The sequence below is a fragment of the Halichondria panicea genome, chromosome 17 (genome assembly GCF_963675165.1).
Source record: "Halichondria panicea chromosome 17, odHalPani1.1, whole genome shotgun sequence".
Taxonomy (NCBI): Eukaryota; Metazoa; Porifera; class Demospongiae; order Suberitida; family Halichondriidae; genus Halichondria; species Halichondria panicea.
This window is the reverse complement of record NC_087393.1, coordinates 5,010,256-5,027,747: the sequence shown is the minus strand read 5'-3', so window position 1 is coordinate 5,027,747 and position 17,492 is coordinate 5,010,256. Positions and strand designations below refer to the sequence as shown.

General features: G+C 40.9%; 1 protein-coding gene across 1 annotated transcript; it reads left to right on the top strand.

The window, feature by feature from the left end:
- Positions 1–885: 885 nt before the first annotated feature.
- Positions 886–17,432, top strand: LOC135351797 (protein unc-13 homolog D-like). The gene is made up of 26 exons (XM_064550893.1): positions 886–1,062; positions 1,288–1,375; positions 2,054–2,185; positions 3,077–3,175; positions 3,333–3,392; positions 3,453–3,480; positions 3,543–3,581; positions 4,815–4,998; positions 6,019–6,114; positions 6,364–6,541; positions 7,287–7,456; positions 7,707–7,857; positions 9,548–9,672; positions 10,049–10,199; positions 10,593–10,690; positions 10,752–10,800; positions 10,858–10,976; positions 13,224–13,437; positions 13,606–13,761; positions 14,080–14,292; positions 14,385–14,453; positions 14,769–14,848; positions 14,982–15,174; positions 15,327–15,540; positions 16,437–16,566; positions 16,766–17,432. Exons 1-26 carry the CDS (start codon positions 986–988, stop codon positions 17,193–17,195), a joined length of 3,543 nt encoding a protein of 1,180 aa, XP_064406963.1. The 5' UTR covers positions 886–985; the 3' UTR covers positions 17,196–17,432.
- Positions 17,433–17,492: the final 60 nt, after the last annotated feature.

Below are 17,492 nucleotides of genomic sequence, written 5' to 3'. Positions count from 1 at the left end.
GTTCGAAGTGATTCGGGTATTGAGACAGGGGGGTATTAATTATGAGACACCATTACAATTAATTAATTTTAACGCTAATTGGTACTCTAATAATTATATAGCCTCGATATAAAAGCGAAAACTCGGCCTGGGATCGAGGCTAATAATTATAGTGATACACTGCATGTACATGTACATGTACAACTCCAAATTTCTTTAGTGCTATTACTATAAATAAATGCAGACAGAATAGCTGAAGCACTCCTGTTTTAATCAGCTGTCTCATAATTATTGGTTCCGTCTCGACTGGAAACCACTCCCTTCGCTTTGGGCTCTGGACGGCAGCTTACCGCGCCAGTCCCTTTCTCCCGAGACAAGGGGAGTGGTTTCAAGTCTACCTTCTTCTACATGTACCTAGCCTCGAGACCAGGCGTATTTTAATCGGCCTACTTCTACCCTCCATGCAAAGGATAAGAGAAATTGAGAATGCCTCATTCACCCCACTCGTTCTCTCTGCCACCGGAGGTCTTGCAGTTGAAGCGACCGTTTTTTACAAAAGACTTGCCTCCCTACTTGCAATGAAATGGGATCAACCCTACTCCTCCACCCTGTCCTGGCTACGCTGCCACCTAAATTTTTCTTTACTAAGATCAGCAATCCAGTGCATTCGTGGTGCCCGCTCAAGCATTGGTCAAGCCATAAAGGCACCGCCCCCTATGGACCTGGCTATGTCAGAAAACTGCAAATCAACTGAACTCAGCATCCACATAGTAATTATTTTTGCCTCATTTTATTCTGTACCCTCTAACCTTTGTTCTCTCAAAAAACCCTCCATGCTTGCGCATGCGCACCAAGGCATATAAATTGACAGTGAAGGCGTGGCAGCTTATTTATCCATGTATCCGGTTGATCCGGATCAGTTCAGCTCCTGATCCAGTTGATGCTGCTTGCAGACTATTTACATCAGTCAGGATAGACTTACTAGCTAGCTATCTAGCTAGTGGATATGGCGGCTATAGTACTATCAGTGTGTAAGAAGATCTACGAGATCAAGGACCTGATTCCTAACCTTCTTAAACCAAGGTAAAAGAAAGAGTTGGATTTTAAAGTCTTGAGCATGTTGTGAGCTTATTTTGAGCACTTTTAATATTAAAACGTACAGTGTTCTACTACATGCATGGAAGCATGCACTCCTGATGGAAGTTATAGTTTAATATAAGTGCAGTCACTCATTTATTAACTAAGATAGTCTACTGTCAAAATTGTAGCAGATTGCATATGGACAATTACTCACATGCACACATGCAGTGGTTCCCTAATTCGTGGCACTGATCAACCTACCACGCCTTTACTAATCAGTAATGAATCTTCTACCATTCTAGAGACTGTTATCCAGGTAAGGTTTTCTGTTGAGACTGTTATACAGGTAATATCTTCTTTGTTGGTAATGCTTCAGTTAAGCTAAGCAGAGGCGTTCCATATAACCTCTAATTGCATGTTGTCCTATTATTCACTGTGATTCGTACAGTGATTAATCGCGTATCAGTAATTGCATGTCGTCATTAACGACGTGCAATTACTGCCTTGACGACCGCACGTTCGAATAACGGCCGCGGCTAATTTTTTTTACTGAAACTGCAGCTAGAAATATCCTTAAAACTGCATCACACACGATTAACAATCAATAGTATGGCTACTCGTGCAATAAGGGATTAATAGCACTCATAACAATTAAGCACTGACTATATTCCTGAGAATTTACTGGTTTGTTTCTATTCAAGAGGTTAAAATTTATCATTTCCCATGCCCGCCCGCATCAAATTTGGCTACCAACACTTAATATCAGCCAGAGTGAAAAGTTCCATAGACAACATAATGAAGAGCCGTTGAATCAATTATTGCATCAATATTCTGTGTACCATTTTTATAGTTTACCATGTGTGTATTTTTTTAGCATTCTTAATAGCAATGAATAATTAATCATTTGCCACCGCATGCAAACTAAATTCCAGCGGTGCTTTCAATTCTTTCATTACCAGGTAGCAATACTAATTAATATGTTTGCCGTCCCCAGGAGCAGAAACACAGTGCGTCAAGGTCCCCCCAATCTTCCGGCAGTGATGACAAAGAGTGTGAGGATGATATGTACACCATTGGTGTTACTAAGGATACCTCCATCTATGAGGGGGCAGAGGAAGCAGCTAAGGTGAGCACTATATATAGTAACCTACTATAGGAGGAGCTGATTCTGTCAGACTATGTATATAGCTACAAGATGATGATGTCTATAGTGGTTGTCTATAGCCACGTGGTTAAGGTAACCCTAAATCGAGGCATGCGTGTCGGACCTCCTCTGGGCAATACTATAGTATATAGTGTGTATAACATGTTGCATCTCAGTTTCAAGTTTGAGTATTGCAATTTTGCCAAGACAATCTGAAGCCAATTATCTGTTTTCAATCTACCAATGTAGTGTCTAGAAGGAATGCCAGGGTCAATAGGGTCATTTCAACATTTTTGTTTTGGGTTCTTTGACTGTTGTTACTTTATTTGTTTGCTTGGAAAGCTTAATTGCTATAATATACCTAGATCTGTATCCAGTGCAGCAAGCCAGTACATCAACATTTATATCCTAGCCACAGAAGGCTAATTTTCCATATTTTGTGGTTTCGGAGAATTGGATATCTTAATTCTCTTAAACTAGCTCATCTGCATGGGGCGTGTTATAGCTCAACTAATTTCTGTTGTTATTATAAAGTGGTGGTGTTTAAATCCATGCAGGGGCACAAAGGTGAACTCAGTTTTACATGTAAAACATATAAAGCCCACGTGGTGTTTTAATTTTTGATCTTGACATTGGTATTCCTCCTCTACCACTTAGAAACCACAGTACTGTGCACATTAAGTGTGTGTGTGTGTGTGTGTGTGTGTGTGTGTGTGTGTGTGTGTGTGCGTGTGTGCGTGCGTGCGTGCGTGCGTGCGTGCGTGCGTGCGTGCGTGCGTGCGTGCGTGCGTGCGTGCGTGCGTGTGTTTACCTGATGGGCTTATACAGTTAACGATGGCTGTAATTGAGTATAATTGTTTCTGTTTAATATAGCTCGAGCAGACACTAGCAATCGCCTTGGCAACTGTTGTCAACTTTAGGAAGGTACCGAACGACGACACCAGCAAACAGCTAGCGGAGTATGTACTCAAGGTATGCTATGGACTCTTTAAGTTAATGAGTTGATATAATGTATATGCAAATTATATCTATCTGCATTCACATGTGGGACATGCTTGAGTGCCCATAATATATCGGCACAGCAACAAAAATTCCGTAGCTAATAAGTGGATATGTTGTGTGTGTGTAGGCGTTTAATACTGATGACGAGACACTGAGGCAGCATTGGAAGAAAGCTTCTGCTCAAGAGGTGAGTCTAATTAATTTACAAAAATTAATAGTGTATGTCAATTATTTCTCTTTCCCATAGAAACCAAAAATAAAGCTTGTTTGTACTGGTAAGTTCAACCACTGTTAGTGTGTGCACACCATTATAATAGTGACTGTCCCTTCTATGCAGTGAGGAGTTGCTCTAAACTAGAAGCCAAATATGCCAAGGGTAAGTAGAATGATGATTTACTGTATTACTAGAATGTTTTGCGAGCATTGATCACTTTGCAAAAAACCTATATACTAGTTTTGTAGTGAGAGATCCTTGCCAGTTTGGTCGTAAAGGAGGCCGGGTTAACTTTTCTGCTGATTTGGCTCCTTTGAAAAGGTTTTTCACCAGCAAAATATTCCAGTAACTATATATATCATAAGTATATAGCGGATTGGCGAACCTAATATTTGACGAATGAGGCAATTAATTGATATTCATGTACCAGCTGTCATTATACCTCGAGGCGTAGCCGCACGAGGGATACGGTAAAGCTGTCTGTGTGTCTGTTCTAGCTATAACTGCTCAACGGTAACTGCTCAACAATTGCAATGTGACAAAAACTAACAGCTTCTAAATATAGGCTTAATTCTAGCCACGTTCTCTTGGATTTTGATTTGTGGATTAGCAAATTAAGCTTTGTTTTCGAGTTATGGCTAGTTTGACTCACATTGAAGTCTGTTGCAGTCTCTTTAGAATCTTTCATAGCATCATCCGTTCGCACAAGCTTTCTATTCGACATATCAGTTAGCCTTGCACTAAAGTGCTAGCTTTTTGTTAGCTACAAGAGTTAGAAAAGATCTGTTAAGCAGCTGCCTATAGTAGCCATTTGCATTGTGAACTTGATCTCTTTGCAAACACACCCTTTAATAATTATTCCTGGATGTAATGCGCATGCGCGCTCATCCCACATGTTAGAATCCATGATCCAGTGGCAAGTGAAACTGATGAATCCACAAGGTTGAACGAACTTACTTCTTTTTCTTGAGGTTCTGGTATACCAGTATAATAAGCCACAATTAATGATACATCATATAGAATAGGATAACAATAGATACATGTACTTTTCTCTGCTTGTTTAGATATACTGTACTGTCTGTGCTTTAATATACTCTGTGCCTTTGACAAGTTTGCTCCCACTGTTTGGCTACAGGCCATTTGCAGTTGCTTCAGTATATCGTTGAAGATTATTCATCAAACCATCAAGATAGGCTTCTGCCATTTGGCTCCTCTCCTATAATGACTGTCTGAAATTCAATTCTGTCAACAATTGCAATCAACGATAATAACATATAATTATACCTCTTCTTGAGCGAAAGCAAAAGAACGGCGAGAGGTATTAGCACAGCGCAGCTTTCACCACTTGTTAATATAGTACTATCAATGTGTAAGAAAATCTAGATCCCCCCTCAGGCAAGAGTGATCTGTATGTCCGTATCGGGATCATTGATGCTACACGTCAGGGAGAGGATATTGTTAAGAAGGAGAACCTCCTCGACTGGAAGAAAAAGGGCGGAGTCATGCCCACTGGGGAAATACAGGAGACAAGTGTACGGAAAGCTACCCTCAACCCTCAGTGGAATGAGACTCTCGAACTGTGAGTGTGTGTAAAGAGTGTGAGTGGTGTGCTTACAGCGAGCATACAATGTGAATAGAGTAAACAACTGATTATCGAACACATGCTATTTTCGAACGCTTGTTCTCGAGGATAACGGCTCAGAGCACTAAGCTGATAGTACCTAGGTATAGACAAGGTAAAGCTCTATTCAAGTCCAAACTCACGGCCAACAAAAAGCTTCTTCGGTGGAGTGACAGGGCCAAATACTCAACTAATGGAACAGCCACGATTTTTCGAACTCTCTCTCTCGTATCAACAGAAGGCTCTAAGCAGCTAGCTACAATGCATAACCGTAATCTACAACTAGTAAACTATGTACAGCTCTGGTTTCGAGGTCTGACTGCAAACCGTTGATAATGGTGGCCTCTGAAAAAGTCCAGTATTGCCATCAAAATCCAAACGATTAATACCTTTTTATTCATAATCTCTCCATTTTTTTCCTAAAGTTGCATTCTTTCTTACGTCATGGCTACACTGGAGATTATAAAGAAAAAGGCAATAATCGGTCGGATTTTGATGGCAATACTGCACTTTTTCAAGAGGCCACCATTGTCTAACGGCTTGCAGTCAGACCTCGAAACCAGAGCTGTGCATAGCTTACTAGTTTACTAGTTGTAGATTACGGTCATGCATTGTAGCTAGCTGCTTAGAGCCTTCTGTTGATACGAGAGAGAGAGAGAGAGAGTTTGAAGAATCGTGGCTATGTTCGAACTAAATCTGTTCCAATAGTTGAGTATTTGGCCCTGTCACTCTGCCGAAGAAGCTTTTTGTTGGCCGTGAGTTTGGACTTGAATAGAGCTTTACCTTGTCTATACCTAGGTACTATCAGCTTAGTACTCTGAGCCACTGTCCTCGAGAACAGGTGTTCGAAAATAGCACGTGTTTGATAATCGCACTCTATGTGTAGTATGGTGTGTGCTGTATAGGGTGTAGCAGAAATAAGGTGTAGCAGTAACTTGATTTTATGAGTTCTATTAAAAGTGTGATTTGTCTGCACAGGTCGATGGTCAGCACTAAACAAGATTTGCTTGTGGTGGAGGTGTGGGACAGTGACAAGGATATGGCCACACCCACCAAGGTCAAGGGCATTCGTCAGTGAGTGGGTGTGTGTGTGTGTGTGTGCGTGCGTGCGTGGGTGAGGGGGATACTGCATTCTCTTTTAAGTATTGGGTGTCATTTATATCTGTCATTTTCAACAAATCTTTACTTGGTATCAAAAGTAGGGTTTGCCTACATGGCTTGTCATGTACATTTATAGTATCTTCCTTTACCTCTCGACCCACTGAATGTATTATTCCTTCTGTGCATTTACGGTTAGCGAAACTGACAATTACCATCTTCCAGTTTTGTGAAGGACCTCCGTAAGACGGAGTACGTGGGACGTGCGTTCTTTTCTCTGTTGGGACTAAAACGTGTAGAGGGCAAAGAGATGGAGCTTTTCTCTCACTCAGGGAAGAGTCGCCAGGGCTCCATTATTATGGACCTGTCAGTGGAAGAAGTCAAGAAGAACACTCCTCTTGAGGTAAGAGTGTGGGTGGGGGGATGCTCTAGCAAGTTGTGTGATAGTTTGTAAGAATATTAAAATTAAGGCAAAAATACACCTTTTATGTTATTAGGCTCTTACAGTAGCATAGGAATGCCATAGCTGTTAAGGTTACGATGCAGTGTTCGCCCACGCAGTAATTATCAGTAGTAAATCAAGCTTGTCTTGTATACACTAGTCGTCATTTTATATGCTAGATATTGCATGCTCTTTGCAATTATCTATTAAACAAGGAAAGGGGCAGGGCGGCTCGAAACAATTTCTTCAAAACAATGAACAGTCATCAAGTTAGCTTGTGGAAAAGTGGAAAAATAGCTGACTAGCTAGTAAACTACGGATAGATAGAAGCAAGAACTCTTTGAGCCGCCCTCAGGAATATCATAAACTGCTGGTAGGTCACTGTTTAGTTTTTGTTATAGTCTAATATTTTGACGACTAAAATCGGCAATGAGCACACGATCTTTGTGGTAAATTTTTTGCCATCTAGTTAGCGTACTGATAGCTAACAAGCACTGTAATAGTTACTTATGAGTAGTGCAACAGTATAGACACATAAAGTAATAGAAACAATGTCTTCCTTTCACACAAAAACAAAAAATAAAAACTCATGAGTAATTCATGAGCAAACACTGCATCGTAACCTTAATGGAGGCCTTTGGTGCAGGTTCTATAAGAGCCAAAGTCTTTCACTTGCAAAAACCCTGCACATTCAACCCCTCTAAAGGTTGGTATGTGGGAGCATCTGCAGCTGACTCATGCTGTAGTGAACCACGAGGGTCGTGTGGGGGGTCAGTATCGGAGGAAATGGAGGGGAGAGTTGAATGAGGAGGCAGAGAAGCTACTGGACAAGCACGCAGAGTACAGTGGACTCAGTGAAGCACACAAAGCAGTCACGTGAGCTCACACACAAACCTATATTATCATCTACACTTGTTGAAACTTTATTTCTATGGGTCTAGAATTATTTATCCTAACATCTGTATCAGTGTATGTTTGCAGTATTGGGACTCCTGCTGCCAATCAATACTCCCCGCACACTTACATCCACACATCCACACACACACACACACACACATCCACACATCCACACACATCCACACATCCACACACACACACACACACACACACACACACACACACACAGTCGTTTCTCTATTCTGATCAAGTACCGTGGGACGTTTGCTGTCAAGATGTCTACTATCATTTCTCTCATCCAGAAAATCATCACCCTGACACCGGAAACATTCACACTAAAGCCCAAATACTATACTGAGGGGAAGGTCTCACATGACTGGGTGGGTGGGGCTATAACGCATAATGGGGCAAAAACCGATTCATTTTTCTGTTGGTGAAATATGTGGATATGCATTTACAGTGAAGTTATATATAATTATGCTGCTTTGCTGCGTTACTGTTAATGTGTACAGTCAGTCATGTACCGTATCTATAGCAGGTATATTTCGAGGGTATAAACTTTCGCGGAATGACAATTAGAAAGCTTTTTGCGGATTTAATTTTCGTGGAATAGCAGCCTTTTTGCAGCATGCATGTATACTATATTAAATTCGTGGGTATAAATGTTCACGGTACGTACATGCATGCCTAATCCGCGAATCACGAACATTTCAAGTATACCCACTACATGTACAGTTCATTTAGTCTAGAGAGTAGATTACCACAAATGTGTGAGTAGTTGTACTTAAATGTAAATATCTTTTGATTGGAGTATTTCTAAGAAATGGTGTTGATACCAGTGTGTAGATGAATGACTGAACTACAACATATCCAAAAATGTTTCCATGGAAACATAAGGTGGTGGGTTTGTGGTGATTAATAGAACAACAGCAAATTGTTATAGTGGGTAATCGGTTAGAGTAATAAAACAGTAATCTAGTACAGCTAAGGTCCTAGACTTCATCACATAATTGTTCAATGGTTTAAGTATCTTGGCCATCCCTTTATGGGTGTTACAAATGTTCACAGTGTTTATAATTCATGATTTACTGGTTTTCAGGTACTTAGAGTAATAACTTTTGAAAAATTAATAGCTTAGCTTTCAAATTTCTGTAGTAAGTTTACAGATAAATGGGCTACATTTTGATACCAAGAACATCCTATATGCTTATTCCATTGCTGAGATAACACTGAAAAGCTACATAATTTACTATTTTCTACTGTTTTGATGACATCAGCAGCTGCAAACCACAAACCAACGATGCTTTAATCAACCACAAACGTAATTAAAAGTGGGCGTACAGTTATTGTACGCCCACTTACGTGGTTAATTTGAGTGTCATCGATTTGTGGTTAGCAGCTTGTGATGTCATCAAAACAGTAGAAAATAGTAGAATATGTAGTTTTTCAGTGATATCTCAACAATGGTATAAGCATAAAGAATGTTTTTGGTATCAAAATGTAGCCCATTTATTTGTAAACTTACCAGAGAACTTTTAAAGCTAAGCTATAAAATTTTCAGAAGATATTACTCTAACCAAACGTGTACCTAAAAACCGGTAAATCATGAATTATAGACACTGTGAGCATGTGTAAGACCCATAAAGGGATGGTCAGGATACCTAAACCATTAAACTATTGTGTGATAAAAGTCTAAGACCTTAGCTGTTTAAGGTTAGTGTTTTATTACTCTAACCGATTACCCACTATAACAATTTGCTGTTGTTCTATTAATCACCACAAACCCACCATCTTATGTTTCCATGGAAACATTTTTGGATATGTTGTAGTTCAGTCATTCATCTACACACGGGTATCAACACCATTTCTTAGAAATACTCCAATCAAAAGATATTTACATTTAAGTACAACTACTCACACATTTGTGGTAATCTACTCTCTAGACTAAATGAACTGTATACGCGGTGTAACAACTGTGAAATTCATGCAGTTTATAATTATTGCGAAATCAATGTCATCAGTAGACATAGTAATACCGTAATGTGTACCTCCTCCCCCTCCCTCTCCTAGGTTGCTGCGTTACTGAAGGACCTTGGAGAGCTAGTGATGGACATCGAGGAGGTCTTGAAGAACCACCTCACTCTGCTCAATATCAAGGACTCCAAGGATGTGGAGAGACTGAGGCGTCGTGTGGGGTGAGTGTGGAAGGGAACTACTGAGGGTATACATAGTAAGGGATGTGGTAGGGAACTAATAAGGGTATATGGGTGTGGTAGGAAACGACTGAGGGTATAAGAGGTACGTGGTAACAGCTATTGGCACTAAAGACTAAGTGCTAACCCTCGGCTATTGACAGGAATTATAAAAACTGGAGAATTGTTCGGTTATACAATAATAAAAAAGTAACAAACTACATTTTATAGAGACCGGTAACTGATTAACGGACTACTATACCTGTGGCCGCCCACGCACGCCTCGGGTAATAAGTAAGTAGGTAGTATATAAGAGATCATAGGTGAAGCATAACTGTCCTCAATCATACGTACTTTCTCTCACACACCCCCTCACTAGCATTTTGCTCCAGCTGTACAAGTTCACCCCATTCGTGGAACGCCTCCCTGAAGAGAAACGGTCGTTGTCACAGCTGTTGGAGAAGAGCATTCAAGCTGCTGTCCCCAGTTGGTTCCTCATGCTCTGTGCCAAGCTAATGCCTGACCAGAATGTGAGTGCCAGCAACTCGTATATGTTATAGCGTGTGTTTCTATTTCTAAAATGGACCACTCTATATTGTTGGGGATATCAGTGAAGAAAGAGCGGGCTCAAAATTGCAATTTCAGGTTTTTTTTTGTTTTTAGGGTACATGTACTAATTTCAGCGGATTTGCAGCAAATTTATTACATTGATAATAATTATTATGTGTTAAATGATGTGCAAGTATGAGTGTACTGTTTATGGTGGAATGGAAGGTTTGGAGTCAGATACAGATGAAAAAGAGCTAAAATAGCACATTCTCAGAACAACGCTATAGCAAATAACAATTTAATGAGTTCATTACGCATTTTTATTAAATAGTTACCCGATGCACCACCCTCCCCCCTCCTCTCCTTTCGTACAGACACCGGACATGCAGCTGATTGCTTTCAAGGGTGTCATTGAGGATGTTCTCTACCACTGCAAGATAGCGCTGCAACACGTCAACCCCATCTTTCAGAGGTATGTCAACACACCCATCTGTACTGGATTGACAATATTTTAATCCCCCTCCCTCTCACAGAGCCGGGGTAGACTACTTCACTCCCTTCTATATCATTATTGACAAACTGGTGAGCTCTGATTATTCAACTTTTATATATTAACTTTAAATGTTCACATTTATCCAGATTTTCGCGGAAACGATGTACAAACTTGAAATACGGAACAGCCCTGACGTTGTGACCACGTACGAGGTGTATACAACCATCAAAGAAATCAAAAAGCTCAAAAAGAATGTTCCGAAAGAGTTAGTCTTCTCTGTAGTTAGCCTCGATTCCAGGCCACGAAGAGAAAGGCGGCCTGGTATACCTTGTATGCGCATGTGCGAAATAATTGATGGCAATTTCATTATACAAATTGTAAAAAAACGGACAAGGTTACAATACGTATAACTATGTGACCACAATGGCAGCTTTCAGAGACGCTAATTAGAATAATTATACTGCAGTAGTGTTGCTTCTTCTAGCTTTGTTTATCAAAGAGACAGTTCAAGAAGGCTTCCCAGACAATAGAGCTGCCAGCTAGGAAGAGTGGTGGACTCTTTAATACATCAGTAGATCTTGAGTGGTGGACTCCTTAATACATCAGTAGATCTTGGGTGAATAACTTCCTGGGTGTCGAGTTAAAGCTTGCTTTCAGGAGTGATCATTAGCTTTTTATGCCTCGGTGCGCATGCGCAAGCGAGGTATACGGTAGTGTGTGTGTGTGTGTGTGTGTGTGTGTGTGTGTGTGTGTGTGTGTGTGTGTGTGTGTGTGTGTGTGTGTGTGTGTGTGTGTGTGTGTGTGTGTGTGTGTGTGTGTGTGTGTGTGTGTGTGTGTGTGTGTGTGTGTGTGTGTGTGTGTGTGTGTGTGTGTGTGTGTGTGTGTGTGTGTGTGTGTGTGTGTGTGTGTGTGTGTGTGTGTGTGTGTGTGTGTGTGTGTGTGTGTGTGTGTGTGTGTGTGTGTGTGTGTGTGTGTGTGTGTGTGTGTGTGTGGGCTTCCAGTCATGTTTTCTTGGCTTGGATTTGCAAAATAAAGCTTTGTTCTCGAGTTATGCCTAGTTTTGCTTTATACTGGAATGCCATTGCAGCCTTTTCAGAAGAGTCTGTAGCAAAACTTGTTCACCGAGTGTTGCTACTCTACTTAGTAGTTAGCTCTGCACTAGAACGCTAGCTGCAAGAGTGAGAAGAGAGCTGCAAGGCTCTGCTGACTTGCAGCTAGACTTGAACTTTTGACATCGATCATTTTTAACAACAGTCATCGTCGATCATTACCCACTCTTTGAGTTTCCCTGTGATTCTGGATTGTGCATGCAGCAAAGTTATCATCATGATAATTATAATCAATGTGTGTATAAAAGCTAGCTATTAGTAGTTTTATGTTATGTAGCTTTGGCACCTCCACCGAGGCATCAGCATCTGCGGTGCTTTCATTTATCATTTTTTGTCGAACATAATTTGGTAGCAGAAGACTTGCCTGGTCCATATTACCACAGCCTCATCAGGGGACCCACAGGAATACATCATGCCTTTCCTATAACATCTGTAGCCTTACAGTGTAGGGTGTCGTTAAGTAGAGACTTGGCTTGATACAATAAAAGGCGTAAGAACTCATTCATCTTTGCACAATACTTCTAAATAAATTCTATGTAACGGACTACAACTTCAGAATACAAATAGTATACGGTTTATTTTACTGACAGTATCCACAAATACACGGATTACCCCCTTTTTGAGGTAATGTACGCGCATGCGCATACAAGGTATACCAGGCTGCCTTTCTCTTCGCGGCCTGGAATCGAGGCTACTCTGTAGTTAGATTGTGTATGTGTAAGCGCTGTGTTAGTTACCAAATTCCATACCACCAAGGGCGTATACAGAGAAGAGGGCATGCAACTCACTATGTGCCGTACGTACTCATCCAACTTTGTATCAGAGGCCAGATATACTAAAAAAAGGGTCCAGTATACGGATGGGAACAAGTGAGCGGTGTTATTTACGGAGTTATAATTATGGGCGTGTACATCAGAGCTAGCTAGCTAGCTAGTGTAGCTATTTTAGAGAAGTGTCATGACCAGTCCTAGTCCAGCCAGGTCCAAGACAACCCCTTCGAGAGGGAAGTTAAGTGCTGGGTGTATTGTAAGAAGTACCAGAGACCCAGGAAGATAGGTTTATTGTCCTAGGTTTCATCTTCTTGGCGTTGCAACTGTTGGATGGTTTGCCTTTGCCTTTGACACTGCTAGTACGAGCCATACTGCTGCTGAGAACTAGTTCTATCCATGCTGCAATCGAGCTAGCTAGCTACGTACCTGCAGATATAAAAAAAGATCTTGATTTACCTTGTGCGGTCAAAGGTTACGCGTGGGCGTTTGTGTGGGCAGTTCTAAAAATAGCTCAATACGAAGTCGGATGATTCTGAGAATAGGGTGAGTTGCATGCCCTCTTCTCTGTATACGCCCTTGATACCACATTATCATGCATGCTATGTATTGAATTTTTGATGGCTCTTCTTGCAGACACCGCCAGGAGTTAGCGATAGATGTGTCACACGATATCTTTCAGAGCAAAGTAGACCAGTGGATTGATCTTGCCACAGAGAGATGCAAATCAGGCATAAAGAAAGCCATTGAGCTAGACAAAGTGGTCCATGTCACAAACGATGTCCAGTTCTCATCCTCGGCTGTTGACGGAGCCGGGTTCCTGTTCCTACTCATGAAACTCAGCGATGAGGTGCATACATTTGCATACTCACTCACTTTATAAGCTTTTCTTTAGTTCAATCTGAGCTTTCTTGTTTGCCTTTGCTGTATACTAAAAGAAAACTTAGCTTAAAGCTTTTCATTGAATCGTTTTCAAACTCATCTCTTGAAATTTGTATTAGATTAATCGTATATGCAGCTTGATTGGCCAGCTAAGGCGGAGGCATTTACGTTCATGATATCTGTGGTGAGGAATGTGTGTGAGTGTGCCCTATTCTACGTGTCTGAGGCCTGCAATTGCCTGAGGCCAGAGGACATGCATGACGGACAGGGGCACTTTAGGGCCACTGAAAAGGTATGCTGTATAATTATGTTGATCCACGGTATCGGCTTGTGGCTGGATGTGGAATGTGTATATTTGTATTGGCCCAATTGGTGTTATCAGGTAACGGACACCTCTTACCAGCACAGCAGCTGCTCCTGACTTGTACCCACATGTACATGGGTTTCACTGTATATTCCTAATCCTAATCACACACACACGTACGCACGCACGCACACACACACACACACACACACACACACACGTATGCACGCATACGCGCGCACACACACACACACACGTACGCACACACACACACACACACACACACACACACACACACACACACAGCTGAGCATAGTGCTAAACAATATGCAACACATCAAGACAGTGATAATGAAGCATTTGATGGAGCACTCACTGGAACAGAGCGGCAAGAAACTAACAGAAGAAGAGCAAGAGATTCAAACTCACTCGAAGGTGGTTATGGGAACACTCATTCAAAGTGCTGGGGAAGACATTGGCAACAAAATGGGCAGCATCATCAGTCAAATTGTTTCGAAGGTAACTAGCCTATTAACTAACAAATGAGGTACTTATACACCATTTGTATCATATTTTGGAATATATATTTATTTCAACCCCTCTCCCTCCAGATGAGCCCTGATATGATGACACTTATTAAGAAGATTATGGAGAGAAAGACACCAACGATTAGTCTAGAGGTGAGTGTGACTATAGTCCTGCTTACATGAGACTTCTTCCTGGTAGGAATTTACCTATCATAACCTATTAGTTTGTCCACGAGTAGACTAAAAAAGCTACCACACTGGGCTCTTGGAAGCTACAGGAACGCCCACACCATGTATAACGCACTCATATAGCATTAGTGCTTTGGTTTACCCCACTTCTGACCCAGATCAACGTGGGTTGAGTATTTTTGATAGAATAGAACGGATTCCAATTAAGGCCTCGTGTAAGCAGTGTTTGTGTTGATCTGTACGTAGGTACTTGCATAAAGATTAATTGATTGTATCCAGGTAATAGACCCCGTGATGACATACCTGGCCAGCAACCTCCAGACACTAGGCAACCATCTTCTCACTCCCATCTTCCAATTGTAAGTATCAAGCAATAAACATTACTTTCCATATTTCTACAGCAATTTTTGTAGCAGGCTAAGCAATTGTAAATACTCTTCGTGCCCTAACCCTGACTATATAATTATAATAATGTACCCTTCTCTCCCACAGAATCCTGAGAAACATGTGGTGTATGTCTATTGACTCTCTACAGAAGGTGCTCAACTCTGATGCAGCCAAGAAGAGTAACGATCGCAGTCAGTACTATTCAAAGGTCAAGTTTATCCTACAGAGCTTCAAGGAGTTCTTCCATGCTGATGGTAATGGGCTCGACTTGGAGAGCTTGAACACCAACAAGTACAAGGTGCAGTGAGGCAATTTCCAACTTTTACCTTCATGTAGTACTCGTACACTTTTTTCTGAGCTTTGCAGTTATTGAGTTTCATACCATAAGTAGAGTGTATGTATACTTACAAATTGAGTAGCTATTAGTGAAACTGTGTTTCTCTTCCATAGGAGCTCCTCTATCAGCTTGACATTCTGAGCCTCCAAACAGACAAACTGGTCTTGAAATTCTTCTCTGATTTGGCAGATATTCAAACGGCCCTGGTAAACTCTGAAAAAGATAAGTACGGAAAGATTTTGCTCAGTGTGGGCTACCATCAAGACAAGGAGGTTGTTGAGGTCAACCTCTTCCAGGCCAACAAGCTGCCAAGCCTGGACAGTACAGGTAATCATTTGTATGTCAGGGATGTGCCAACACTGGTTGATGGTAGTCGGGGGCATTTGTGCTGAATAAGTGAGCCAGTAACTGAGCCATAAAGTGAACCACATGGCGGGTCGTTTGCTGCATGGGACACAATCTAAGGCACTGTGCATAATATAAACCAGAGAGTTGCTGATTTTTTCATAGAAATTATTCTGCCAAAGTGCTTCCAAAGTGCTTCCATGTTCTATTGTGTCCTAACTAGAGGAGTTTGTATAAGAAAGGATTGGGTGCATTAATTAATGCATAGTGTGCAATGAAGACTGGCTGGAAGTGCCTACTACTATAGGCTACACTGCTGAGAAAATTCACTAAGTTATATAGCGATCCACTATTAAATCGGAAATGTTCATGAATTTGGTAAGGCAATCTTCTTATCTCTCTCGGCAGGCCAAACAGTATTGTATTGTGCTCAGGAGGAACGTACATTATGACTTTTATATTCTCTCTAAGTGGCCTGCCATGTGGCTCAGGTGTTGGCTCAATTATTGTCCCGGCTCGGATTTTGCACCAGCTTAAAATTGCCCTTGTGCGCATGCGCAAATCAAGATTGTGCCCCGCCTATTGTCCCAGTACAGTTTTTGGCTCGTCTATTACCTCGCCAAAATACAGCCAATACTGGCACAAATGTCCCTCCATATAGGTCGGTCCTAACCTACTCTAGACAAAAATTAACTACCCCTTAATTACTACATAAAATAGGCTATTGAATTGGGATTATAAGGACTGTGGGTTTTATGATACACGTAATAATATTACTATTATGTGCAAACATGCAGCTATAGGCAGGCTTATGGTATTGTATAAAATCCCTCAATTTATTCAGTACGCATTATACTGTGGTACACCTCTCCCTACAGGGCTTAGTAACCCATTTGTTGAGTTGACCCTCATGCCTCCCTGGCAATTTGGCCACACCCAGTCAAAGAAACAAAAGACCCCTGTCAAAAAGAAGACTGTGAATCCAGTTTTCAATGAGGATTTCATCATGTAAGTTGTCCCATACCCTAGCACATAAAGTTCAATAACTATAACTTTCGTTAACTACATGCCTAACAGCTATAGCTATATGCATTAGTCATAGTGTGCTAATTGATGTGAGCAGAATGTGCGTATTTCTGTTGAGTATTATAATTATGTACACCGAATGATGCAATATAATTGTGTTCACACATACACACACACACAGGCCTGCCAGTAAAGCATCTCTTCAAACTCGAGGAGCTGTCTTATTACTGACTATCTTTGACTATGACATGCTTCGTTCCAATGATTTGTGTGGAGTGTGCGTCGTACCGTGTGAAGACATTCCCATCCTCTCTCCAGTCACTTCAGCCTTTGACAATCCTGGCGCCATTGTGAAGAAGAACTTGATACTACCTCTCTTCAAGATTCCTGCAAGTACAATGTCTCTGAATGAGTTACTTACTCGAGCTAATTCATCTGATCTAAGAGTTGCTGACTTCCTCAAGGAGAATAAACAAATTCTGGCAGATTTAGATATCGATAATCCCACACTCCAACAGAGCCTTATGACAAAACATCTGAAACGGATCAAATCGGGTGCAACTGGACTACTTACTATGGCTTCAAAACTTCGAAAGTCTACAATCCACTGAATATTGACTTTATATGTGCATGCTGCGCCTATACTTGACTGATCTTGCCTACATAATTATATATATTTAAGATTCTACAAAATTATATATTATAATTATATACTTGCTGACTTTTATACGGTACGTCTATTCACTTGATTGTTTTTGTGCTGATTTATAATAAAAATTACTACAAAAGTAAACAATACATTTTTATTATTATTTTTTGCACAAAATAAAAATAATTATGAAAATTAATGCTAGAAAGAATCTAAGTCGTCTGTTCAGTCTTGCTACTCTTCTTGTTTAGAAATAACA